General features: G+C 37.7%; 1 protein-coding gene across 1 annotated transcript in view; it reads left to right on the forward strand.

The window, feature by feature from the left end:
• The window catches only part of ATP8A2 (ATPase phospholipid transporting 8A2), a gene marked incomplete at its 3' end in the record, with an annotated part of 287,257 nt that overhangs the window by 38,384 nt on the left and 236,634 nt on the right, over positions 1-12,239 (forward strand). Inside the window, exons 3-5 of the mRNA XM_083855240.1 lie at positions 9,414-9,513; positions 10,115-10,213; positions 11,045-11,090. Coding sequence (XP_083711366.1) covers positions 9,414-9,513; positions 10,115-10,213; positions 11,045-11,090 — 245 coding nt within the window. The remainder of the gene's footprint in view (positions 1-9,413; positions 9,514-10,114; positions 10,214-11,044; positions 11,091-12,239) is intronic.

Raw genomic sequence — 12,239 nt, forward strand, 5'->3', positions numbered from 1 at the left:
TCTGTTTCACCAGAGCATTTCTGTACTTTCAAGTCCAGTAAGAAACAAAACATTTATGTTGAGGAAATTTCCAGTCTCTCTACAGAGCTCTGTGGCACTTAGTGAGACATCTGTGCTCTGGAAAAACCACTCTGTGTACTGAAGCCCTGCTTCCTGGGAAGTGGCTGGACATGCCTGCCAGTGGGAAGTAGGGAGTAAGGTTTTTGTTGTCCTTTGCTTCTCTACGTGCCCTTTGCTTTATTAAACTGTCTTTATCTTGACCCATGATTATTTTTCCATGATATTTTCTGTCTCTTCTTCTGATGAGAAGAGGAATGATAGAACAGATCAGGGAGTACCAAGTGTCCCACCAAGCTCAGCCCACAACAAGATGGGAAACAAGCTTCCCTAGTGCCTTGTAAGACCAATGGAATAGAGGTGGAGTGTGGTGGTAGGGGATTGAATGCTGTATAATACTTCTGAGATGACCAAAGTAATGACATGAACACTTTTCCAAGTGTATTCTTGATGAAGCCTGGATACTTTACTTGAACTTAGAATGTTCTATAAATTTTGCTTTTGTGTAAATACAGTTCCTGGATGTTTCATAGTAATACAAGAATCTACTCGGATATCAATGGCTTGTTCTGTGTATAATAGTACTTTAATAGGAACTTCTTCCAGTGAATTTAGTAAAAATCAGTTAGGTGATTTGAGCCCCTCACTTGTTGTGTGTGTTAATGTTGATGCAAAAGGAGTTGGACTTCTGGTTTATTAGTCCTGGAGGAACAGGTGTGCTAAGATAACTTTAAGGGCATTAGAAATGGTATCCAAGTTTTTGAAGACAGTGGAGTTGCTTTATTAATGTTGCTCTAGGTAATACTCTTCTGTTCCAGGCCTGGTAGTGCATCCTGGTGCAGATCTGACTTGCCTCTGAATCAGGACCCCAAGTTCAATCTCAGTTTGTGGCTTGAGTGGGTGGTTGGACAGTGCAGCAGTCAGGAAGGACAAAATTCAACTTGTTTGTTTTTAATGGATCTTGAATCTACAAGTCTTGTTCAGAAGCTTCTTATCAAAACAGACTTTGGCGGATGGATCTCTTAGAGTGGTCCCGAAAGTTGCATTATAATAGCTAGAAAATCCTTGGTTCAGAAACTTGTCTTCTATACAGGCAAAAATTAAATTCTGTTAAAAAAGGTAATGAGGAAAAAAGTCTTGAGTGGTTACTTCTAAACCCTACAAGGTCTTAAATCTCAAGTAAATAGGTGAGAATCAATTTCTTGTCTAGTGAGGCAGAAGCACTTTGCCTGGGGAATTTAGCCCTGAAGACTGTAACAAAGTTTCTAGTGGAATGGTAAGTCCTGTATCAGGCTACTGCTTATGTGTGGTCCCAGACTGTCCCATCAGAGTTTGCAGGATGTATGCTGGTGACAGAACCGTAGACACAATCTTTATTTTTCCTTTTAGTTCATGTGTGTTGCATTAAATGAAGCCAAGTGCATTGTTTTATTGACTGTAGGTACCATAGAAGTCAGTTGTGATTTAGAGGTGTTAATGCTTTTTGAATGTGTGGGGAGGTTCTCAGTGGTGAAACAGGAGTTGCTGGTATCACTAACCAATTAGCGTTGACCCTTGTAACCCGAGCAGTGTTCTCTATGATCTGTGGTTGAAAACGTGGATTGTAGTCTGCTGTGTGCAATGAATTTCTCTGCACTTAGTGGTATAACCCAGCATTCATCTTACACCATGATTTACCCATGTTCTTTAGGTAAAAATGCCTCTTTCTGTTCAGTTTATTCTTAGTTGAGTTCAGGCACTGGCCGTTTGTTTTATTGTGTTTGTGTAAGATTTGAAATACTCTTCTGTTGTCATGTGAACAGATTGCTTGCCTGACTGCAGAACAGCATTTTGAAATTCTTCGAAGAAGAGATGTATTATTACAATCTGAATAGTACAGGTCTAAACATGTTTTAAACTAATTCTCTAACTCTTTTTAGTGTTAGGTAGATAGTGTTTTTAAATGAAGAAAAATACTTAGTGTAATATACTCTTTTAAATGAGCAAAAACTTGTTTCCTGCAGTGGAGCTGTTGCTGATACTGCAATCTACCACAATGAAAAAGGCTTAGGAACAGATAGATTCTATATGATAGATTCTATAGAATGATTCTTTTAGCAATTAAAATTCACTAAAAGTACCTGTTATTATATGCCTGGTGTTGTGTATAGAGATTATACCAGGATATTTGAAGCTGCTGCATCTTTGGTCTTGGGCTATTCCTAGGACAAGAATCCCTGGACAGATAAATTTTTGATTTTTGCCTAGGTAAAATGTCTAGATTAAAAGAAAAAAACACAGATGTGGGAGTTCTTGTGCCTTCTGACCTGCTGCATGCTGAGCTCTCTGGTATCCTGAAATTGTTCTGGTGGTTTGTGGGATGATGAATTTCATAAATCAGCCATAGCAACACAGCAGGTGATTTAAATTGCGTCCCTTTTTTTTATCTTTTTAAATCTCCATGACTGCTAGTGGTCTGTAGAAAAAGGTAGAAGAGATTATCTCAAGTGGACCTAAGTAGAGTTTAAGAAGTGTAATGACTGCATTCCACATAGTTTCTGGGGGTGTGAAGATAATTACATTTCTCTCAAGACTGACTAAATATTAATTTCTTCTGCCCCCTGCTTGTCACTAAAATAAACACTGCTTAAGTTGTGGTGACATTTAGAGTTAAAAAATGGCTTTAAAACTGCAGCTAGTCCTCTGGTTTTTAGACAGCTAGCTAGGTTATGTGACTTGTTTGATATTGTTTTTCAGTCATGTTCATATCATTGCTGTGTGTTTAAGTGGAGGCTGTTCTGTGTTTGTACAGGTTAACTATGCTACTCAGCTGTTTTTGAGTTGTCCTTGCCAGCAGGGCTACTGCAAAACAAGGATATATTGCTGTAGTGATGACCTCACGTGCAGCTGAAACAATATCATGCCTTCAGAGCTTTTAGTACTGTTTCTAAACAGCCTTTGTTTAAGGTATTTGTTACTGAAAACCAGCCAGGAATCTGTTCCCCTTTTTGTAGGGATTTCATGAATAGAGAACTCATGGAAAGGCCTTTTCTGTTTGCATGCTTTAGGAAAAGCCTCCAGGGTACTGGGTTTTGGAGAAAAAATGCTCTTGCTTCTATTAAATGTGACACGTGGTCTGGTTTTCAGGTTAAACTGAGCGTAAGCAGTTGTGGCAGTGTCTACTCTGTACTAGGACTGTGCTACTGTAGGAGACTTTCCTAGTGGAAATAGTATTTGCTTTGGTAATTAACATCAATTACATTAGTTGTTGCAGTCCTTTACTGCTTGTGTATGTGACAGTAGGACTGCTGACACCAGGGCAGTTTGGAATAAGGTATTTCAAGTGATAAGTTCTAAAAAAATCCTTACATGGTTAGGAGGTGATCCTAATGAACTAGAAAGTAATGGGATTGTTGTGCTTCAGTGATCAGGAGTTCACAGTGCATGTTCATGTACTTTTGTCTTAGCAGTGGTCTGTGTAAGGATAGGAGCTGAACTGAAGCGCTTGGAGATGAGCTTGTTGCTGATGCAGCTTTGGAGGAAGTGCAGGTAGCTCAGCCAGGCTGGGTTTGTCAGCCTGATCATCTTGCTCCTGAAGTGGAGCTTGTGCATAAGGGCAGGTAACACTATAACACTGCTTGCCTGCTCAAGCAGTGGTAACCACTGGGTATTGCACTTAGCCCCCTACCTCTTAATTAGGTGTTGGTGTAGGATGCAACACTCAGGATGTGTATGACTAGAAAATAATGATGTAAGAATGATCGAAATGTCTGTGCTAATTTAGATTTTCCCTTGTGTAGAACACTCCTCAGCATTAGTGGCTGGTTGTCTAGCTGACAGCTGTCTGGTGTTTTTTTTTTTTTTTTTTTTTTTTTTTTTTTTTTTTTTTTTTTTTTTTTTTTCCTTTTTATATGAGACGTTGAATTTAACTTGAATAAACTGTTTTTCTGAAGAATTTTGTTTTCTTATTGCAGCAGACCCAAATCATTGTGGCCTGCATAAAGCAAATTCTAATGGAACTTGACCTGCAGGGAAATTAGTGGGCTATGTTAATGTCTTGACTCTTTTAAACTTTGATGGAAAAATTTTCCTCTAAATCATATGATTTGAGGAAAGAGGGCTCAGGGATTTTAAGATGTGATCAGTTCCACCTGTAACAAACAAGGAGAAGATCAAGTTTTCCAAACAGTGGTGCCTTTAGTTGCTTCTGGTGGGAGCCCATACTATAAGTGAAGAAATAAAGAATGTGGGGAACTGGTGAGGTGCTTGAGATGAATATCATTCCACTGATAAGTTCTCTTCAGCTGGAAGCTGCTAGGATTGTTTTCAGTCAAAGTTAAAATTGATTAATTCTAATGCATTTGAATACTCTCAATCAGTTTCATTGTCTGTGTGGAGAGTTTCAGACAACAGATTCATCTTCTATAGTTTCGATGCGGCTTTGTTGGGAAATCTTTCAGGGTTTGATGCTTAGTAGCCAAGCAGAAGAATGTCCCTTAAAACCATTTCCTCTTCTTACAATATATGAACTTGTGTATATATAAAATGTTTGGTTTTATGGAGAAACTGTAGCAGAGTGCAGGGAAAGATGAGAACAAAACAGGCGCTTGGACTGTGGACAGTCCTTTTTCCAGAGCTGGGTGACAGATACAATGTGACGACTCTTGTTTTGTCTTGCTCTGGCAAGCGTTAAGCAATAATGCCTTGTAGTATTTAAGTTGTTGCAGTTTTTACTATGTAAGAGCAAGTCCTTCTCCTTTCATGCTCCTCTGTTCTGCCCTGAGCTCAGGAACTGTCTCAAGTATTTAAGCACCACATACTCTTTTCTTGGCTGACAGAGCATAGAGCAGTGTAACCCTTTCTGGCTGGAGTCTTCCTCTGTAAGAACTGTAGTCTCAAGGATTTGTCTGACAGAACAAGGGCCTTCAATTTAATTGGGGGCTGCATTTATTCAGGCTTCCTGTTATAAAATCAGAAATGGGTATTTAGGACCTAATTTTCAGTCAGCCAATAATCATTTCATAGGGATGTAAGTAATTGCTTCTTATAAGCCCTTATGATGTATTTTTTCAGAACTTGTAAACAGTTGATTTTCATCTCTTTAGCATGTTTCAAGAAAGTACACCATCTTCCCTTTGCAAGGATGTAGATGACCTTTCACTGTCATGTGCATGCAACTGCTGAGAACCTTATTTGTGACACTTGGGTTTAGAACAACCTCCTCAGTATCCTACATGGCAGCAGCTTGTTAATGAGATGTTCCTATAAATGGGTGTTCTCTGTACTCAATGTAATAACTGAATGTTGTTTTTCCTGTTAATATCTCTTGAAATATGTAAAGCTTGCTGCTGTGCCTCCTGCTGCAATGGTGACTGCCTGCAGGTAGCTTGTCATACTACTTCTGTACTTGAGAGCTTTAGCAGAACCTCAGATGCTGATGTCAGTCTTGTTGTTAAGTGTCATATGCCTGGCAGGACATTAGCATGCAAGTGCCATTCCACCAAAGACAAGTATTTGAGCTTTTCAGTCAAGCAGATCGTCTGGGGTTTTTCTTTTCCTTCTCTGTTACTGGGCATCTGACCTTTTGTACATGTTGATGGACACAAAAGCCTGCTTGGTGAGAGAAGAGTTCAAGTCTGTAACAGTCACTTTAATTACCCAGCCCTTTTGTTGTGGTTCAGGTGTCCGTGCCTGGCTTTCTTAGTAATTGTTCCTGCTAATTGATGTGTGTTAAAAGCACCAACATCAAGTGATACTCCTTCAGCTTTTGGACAGTATTTCAAATGTGTGAACTGTGGCACGAGTAGGTTTGTGTGAATGCTGTCTAGGAAAGGACAATTTGTTGTACTTGTGACCCCTGGAAATGGGACCCCATGTATCTAAAGGAGGTCTTGTTTTCTTAATCATGATTATCTTGAAGGTGAAGTTCATCTCAGAGTTGCCATTCTAAAGGAAGGGGTGGAAGTGCTTGAGATGGCTGACTGGAAGAGTGCAGACAATATTCAGCTGCATATTGCCAGTACATGTACATGTCTCAAGGGATTAACTCTGCTCTGCCTCTATTACTGGCAGCCTTTGCCTCTTCAACAATTAGTCAGTCAAGTAAAACATGACTTTATAAAATGTTTTTGGGAAATAGGGAAAAAGGCAACAATGGGAATGCTTGTGCAAAAGTTACCTACAAATAAATAGAGAAACTATACTGGAGAAGTGCTACTGAGTTTCTCATTGCACTGTTTGCTACTTTTTATTTGACTGTTATTAAAATTACTAGGTAATCCTTGGTACTTTAATAATATGGTAATGAGTTAAAGTATCTGAATGACACTAACCTTTTGCAAATTATACAGTGATTGCTTTCAAAGAAATCTTTGCGCTGCCCTAGAAACAGTGGGGCCAGAGCCAGCTGTAGTCAGGTGTATCCAAATTAATTTGTTTAGCAGGATTTTCTACTATTCCTCCTGACTCGCACAGTGGTGTAACTTGAAACATGACTTATGTGAATTAATTTGCAGGTGTAGAGGAGACATGTAATGTTTGCACACCTGTTCAACATTTAAACATGAGTAGTTAAGCACGATTTGCATGGTTAACAGCTGTTGCTTTAGGAGAAACCAGCTTTTTGTTTGTTTTCCCCGTTGTGTTTCCCTCCTGTACCTGTCTCAACCTGTTCTTTGAGTTGCAGACCTTGTATTCTTGGAGTTAAGATGGCTCTGAATGGGGCTGCTCAGAGAGCAAACCTGCCAGTTATTTATTTTTAGTGACCAAAACTGTGCTGTGAGTGAGCTGACTGAAGTTTCTACCTGTTCATCTGTAGATTTTAACTTTTCTGAGCTTTGATTATCCTAAAGTTGTTACGCATCTATCTATTGGGAGGGAGCACAAAAGGTTTTTTTATATTATTTAAAAATAAGTATTGCTTTTATCATTTAAAGAACTGTTCTCCAGAGCTAAATCAATTGAATGCTCCTGCCCAGCTTAGACTGCTAGTTAGGTTTTTGTTAGAAGTTGGGGTTTTTTTAAATAATAACATATATCTGCTTTTTATTCATACTTATTGTTGCTGTTCCTGGCCTGTATGGTAACAGCTGACTGTGCCTGCCTCTAATTAGAGCTGTACCCATTTTCTGGGGGCATCTGTCAAGTTACTTAAGCAACAGAATACACGGAGTGACTTACTATGTACAAACCTCTTTCAAAAGAGCCTTATTGTGTTGGCATTAACATAATTATTAGGGTAAGAATCATGTTTGAGCCAGCTAGCTGTGAAGTTGGTAGGTGGTAGAATGGTGTTAATAAATGTTTCAGCTTGGTTGCAGTCAAATTCTTGTGTTCTTATAATCACAGCAATGTGATACCTAGAGGAATACTATTCTAATATAAAAATCTGCTGTTGCTTGATGTCTCATTAGTACTGCTCAGAGAGTTTGCTTCTGGGTCTAAACTGTGAACTTGATTAACCCATATTTTTAAGTCACAAGATAATTCTGAGATGTGTGTTTAATTATGTTCCATATTAAAGGAAGGTTATTACACATGAGACCAAGCAAATGTGGCTTAAAACAAAACCAAAAAAAAAAAATTAGAGCTGGAAGGAATTAATAGCACTTGAAGGAAGTAACTTCATTTATATAAGAACTGGACTCACTTTAAACCTGGATGTATGGTTTCACTAATTTGGCTTAGTAGATATGAGCCATGATGAAGTCCAACCACTTAAAATTTCTGTAAAATATTATGTTGAGTACTTAAATATTTGATTCTGGTGAGCAGTAGTAGCAGAAGAAAGGGATTTGTAGCTGCTTGAAGAGGAAACATGGTAGGTTCCTAAGATAAGATGCATCTTAACTGTTTTGTAATTGTGTGTGGTTTTTTTTTTTTTTTTTTTTTTTTTTTTTTTTTTTTTTTTTAAACTTATCCCACTATATCTTTTTTAGTTTCAAAATAGAGCTTTTTGTAATAAACTGTGCCTTGTTACATCTAGTTTTTGAAAGATGCAACAGTATCTGTTTAGATGGCTTGGAGTTGGGGGTGGGGCAGATAAGAAAGAGAAGGAGGTGGTTAAAGCAATAAGCTGGAAAATGCAGTTCTCTAACCTTGTCCATGCAGGGGTAGGTGAGCTCCACTGAACTCGGCTGTTTGTGGATCAAGTTAGTAAGAGTTTTATTCATAGCAGCAGCCTGTTGTGAAAGGCAGATCATGCAGCTAAAGCATTTGATAATCCTAGTCCTTTATGATTTCTGAACAGCAATGCTGTTCATTTCAGTTGATCTGGAAGGCTTTTTGGTGGGACAGACAGGACTAGGTTTAATGGAGAAGTGGTCTTGGCACTGCTAGGAAACATCAGTAAAACAGGAATTGGAAAACAATTCTTCTTTTTTTTCTTGAAAGCCAAGTATCTTAGTGTTCTCAGTTCCTTGGAAATACAAGACTTCTTAAAAAAAACCCAACAAAACAACCCAAACCAGAGCAAAGCACAAACAAAAAAACCCTTAAGTGAAACCACAACCACAGCACTCAAACAAAATGATGCCTGAAAATTCTTGTCATTGCTTGTTGGGCCTTTGCAAGGCATACTGAGCTGCAGATGCTCAGCTGTTTAAACTCCAACTCATGCTGATGGCCAGTAGTTCAGTAGGTGAAGGTTCTATGCTAATGGTTAAATTGTCATGTCAACTTTGGCACTTTTTTCCTGAAGTTGTACTCATGACCGTGATGGATTTGATGTGAAGATGACAAGAAATTACATCGGTGATTAAGGCTAGTTAATGCAGTATGTTTTTGTTTTAAGGCAGAAGAAATAGTAGTTATAATTCAATTATGTATATGTTAGTTACAGGGTTTATATATATATATATAGTAGGAAAAAAGCCAAAAAACATTAATCTGAAAAAGTGTGTATTATTCTAGAGGATTATTCATAGCTGAGCATAAGTCATTCTGAAGTAGGAAATGAGGCATTTTAAAAATGCATTGCAAAATTTCTAATTTCTCTCATTCAAGTCTGCCTCCTCCAACATTTAAATTCTGTATTTTGATGAGAGGTAAGCCGCGATCAAGTGCTTGGAACTGAAATGGAAGTTTGCCTGTTCACAGTGCTGGAGTTTGGATGGATAGTAAATTGTCTGATAGTTTATTCAGTAACAAAGGCACCAGTGGTAGAAGTGGGCCTGAGAGCCTTCTGGGTCTGTGTGATACCTCTTTTGTGTGGTACAGCTCCTTATCATAACCAAAGCAACTACTCCCTCCATATGCCAAATATGTCTTTAATTTATTGTCTTTGAACTGCTTTCTAACACTGGCTTTTAGACTTTTTGGTCATGATCCTCACCTGAAATTCTGATGAAGTACTAAGCTGACAATCTTCTACCCTGCAGCACAGCCAAGTACAGCGTGGTGACATTTCTACCTCGATTCCTGTATGAGCAGATAAGAAAAGCTGCAAATGCATTCTTCCTCTTCATTGCCTTACTGCAGGTATTGGGTTTTTTTGCTTTGTCTTGTTTATAAAATGAAATAGTAATGCAGTAAAAGTTATTTCTGTTGTTATGCTTAACTGCAAAGCAATTCTCAAACTTATTTCATTAGTAATATTTATGGGGTATGTTGTTACTAATTGAAATTGGAAGACAACTTAGAGATTTCTTTCAATGTAGTTTGTAAAGCCAAGCTTTTATTCTTAATAAGTAAAATAAGTGGTGTCATAAAACATGGAGCTATTAACCGTTGTGAGAAAAGAATGTGTGACTTTCTTATGAGACTTCTGCTTAGTTAGTCCAGATTACCACTGCTTCCATGTGATTTATGTAATTTGTATCATTTTCTTATAAAGAGAAGAGAAATAGAATAAAAGGCATATATAACAACAGTATCTTCTAATTTTGTTTTTGTTTCTTCAAGCCTATCTAGACTGTAGGCTAGTTTGCCCACTGAAATTGAGTATCTGTGAGGCACAAATCACACAGTAAATCAGAAATTTGTGTTCTGTCTTCTGAGAGCTTTGCATAAAATTCTAAATGTACTAGAAATTAATTCTAAATACAAATGTAAAATGGGTCTCTTTTCCTTCTGTTCACAGCAAATTCCAGATGTCTCTCCAACAGGAAGATATACCACCTTGGTGCCATTGCTATTTATTTTAACAGTTGCTGGCATCAAAGAAATCATAGAAGACTATGTGAGTATGACTATGGGGAAGGCTGTGCTAAAGAGCAAATGTCTCAAAAAAAGCTGTAAAATGCCATAAAGCCATGCATCTCTGAAGTCTCTTGAGTGATTGCTCAACAGCAGCAAAATATTGTTTGACTTTCAAAGTGCTTGACTAGAATTTCTGTAACACTGAAATAAGTATTTTCATGATAGTTGGTAAACAAGAAAATAGTAGAAATCAGGACATTTGTTTTTCCCTCTTCAAACTTGCTTATTAATGTTTTTATTAGAAAGACATTGTAGAGTCCTGACAAATATGTGGCCTTTTTAGATGGTCTTGAAAAAAGGAATTAAGGGGGAGGCAAGCAACTTAAGGATAGAGAAGACTGTTTTGGGGGAAATCTGCACTAACTCGCTTATGTGCTTTACATCAGAATGAGATTTTTCTGCTTTGCAGAGTACTGATGAGTGAAATCATTTGGGCATCAGTCTAAACAACAACATGTGGAATTTAAAGTATATCTACCATCTTAACATCATGGTCATTATTGTTCCTTTTGTTTTTCTTCAAAAAAACCCAGCTTTGGAGACACTTTTTTTTTTTACCACTGATAAAGGTTTGAGCCTGATTTCCAACATAGGCACTTGCACTTTGAAATTTATAATTGTACTCCCTATACTCTTTTACAAACCATTTGGATCTAGATGATCTGTAACTTATAAAAAAAGTAAAAAAACCCATAAAGGCAAAAAGGACCCAATGTATCATCTTGCAGTTTGCTGTATTTTTAGCTCTAATGGTTCTGGAATTTGTGATGAAGTGTAATGAGGTGTAATGAAATGTTTTGTTTCCTTACAGAAAAGGCATAAGGCAGACAGTGCAGTGAATAAAAAGAAAACAGTAGGTAAGACTAAACAGTCTGTAAGTATTTAAAATGCAAATAGTGGATGCTTACTTTTGAACAGTTCTATTGCTTTAGCTGTCATGATGGTGAGAAATGCATATCTTGTGCACTAGGTACTTACCAGTAATTTAAGATTTTACTTTGCTGAAGGTTTCAGCCTGATGATTGATGGTCTGGCACTTAAGGGTGAGGCATTGGGAGGATTATTAGAATTTATAATTTGATGTAATTTTAAGGTTGTCCAAAGTTACATAGTTCTCAGCTCCTCCAAGAAAACCAAGCAATTTTTTCCCTACCAAACTCCATCTTGATTATTCCAGCACCAAACCAAATACCAAAACATCCAGAACTAAAAAAGCCAACAACCCTCTGGAATGTTAAAAGTTGCTGTCAGAAAAATTTGAAGTTATTTTTGCAAATGGTGCTGCCCTCTAAATATAATAAGTCTGAGGGTTTTTAGCTTTGCTTTTCTGACGTGTCACTGAAAGAGAATTTAACACTGATATCCACTGAATGCCTACATGTATCCCTAAGGTATGGACAGTACTTGTCACTGTATGCCTGAAGACATCACTGTCATTTTCTTCACTCCCCTTAACTGAAAATCTGTGCAGAAAATAGGAAGAGCTTGTCAGTGGCCACCCTGTGATTATCTTGGGCCATAGCCAAGGCAGCTCCATGGACTTGAGCTCTGAGTAGAGCCCCTTCCTCTCAAGCACAAATATCTGAAGTGTCAAAAAGGTGGAAGAACACTTAAAGCAAAATGGGGAAGTGAGCAACCTGCTAGCTGCATGCTTCAGATAGTCCTGGAAACTTGCCTGTTTTTTTCACTGAGTTAGGTGCTTGAAAATTTGGGTTGATAATTAAGATTATATATATTATGTATATTAATAATTAATAATATAGATTATATATATTAATGCACATCAAAAGGCATTGCTTTATCACTACTCCTAGGTAATGTCTCTTTGAGAGTCAGGGAAGATGTTTGAATGCAAGAACACTGTATTAGTCATAAGCAATTGTTAATTAAGTGGTTGTAGCCCAACAGGCCTTGTTATAGGTAATATGAAAGATGGCCCATTCAGAGGTCACAGAGGCAGTTACAATTCATTTGTAGGTAGAGAACATGTGCCAACAAACACTTCA

This window comes from Zosterops lateralis (genome assembly GCF_965231275.1).
Source record: "Zosterops lateralis genome assembly, chromosome: 2".
NCBI classification, from domain to species: Eukaryota; Metazoa; Chordata; class Aves; order Passeriformes; family Zosteropidae; genus Zosterops; species Zosterops lateralis.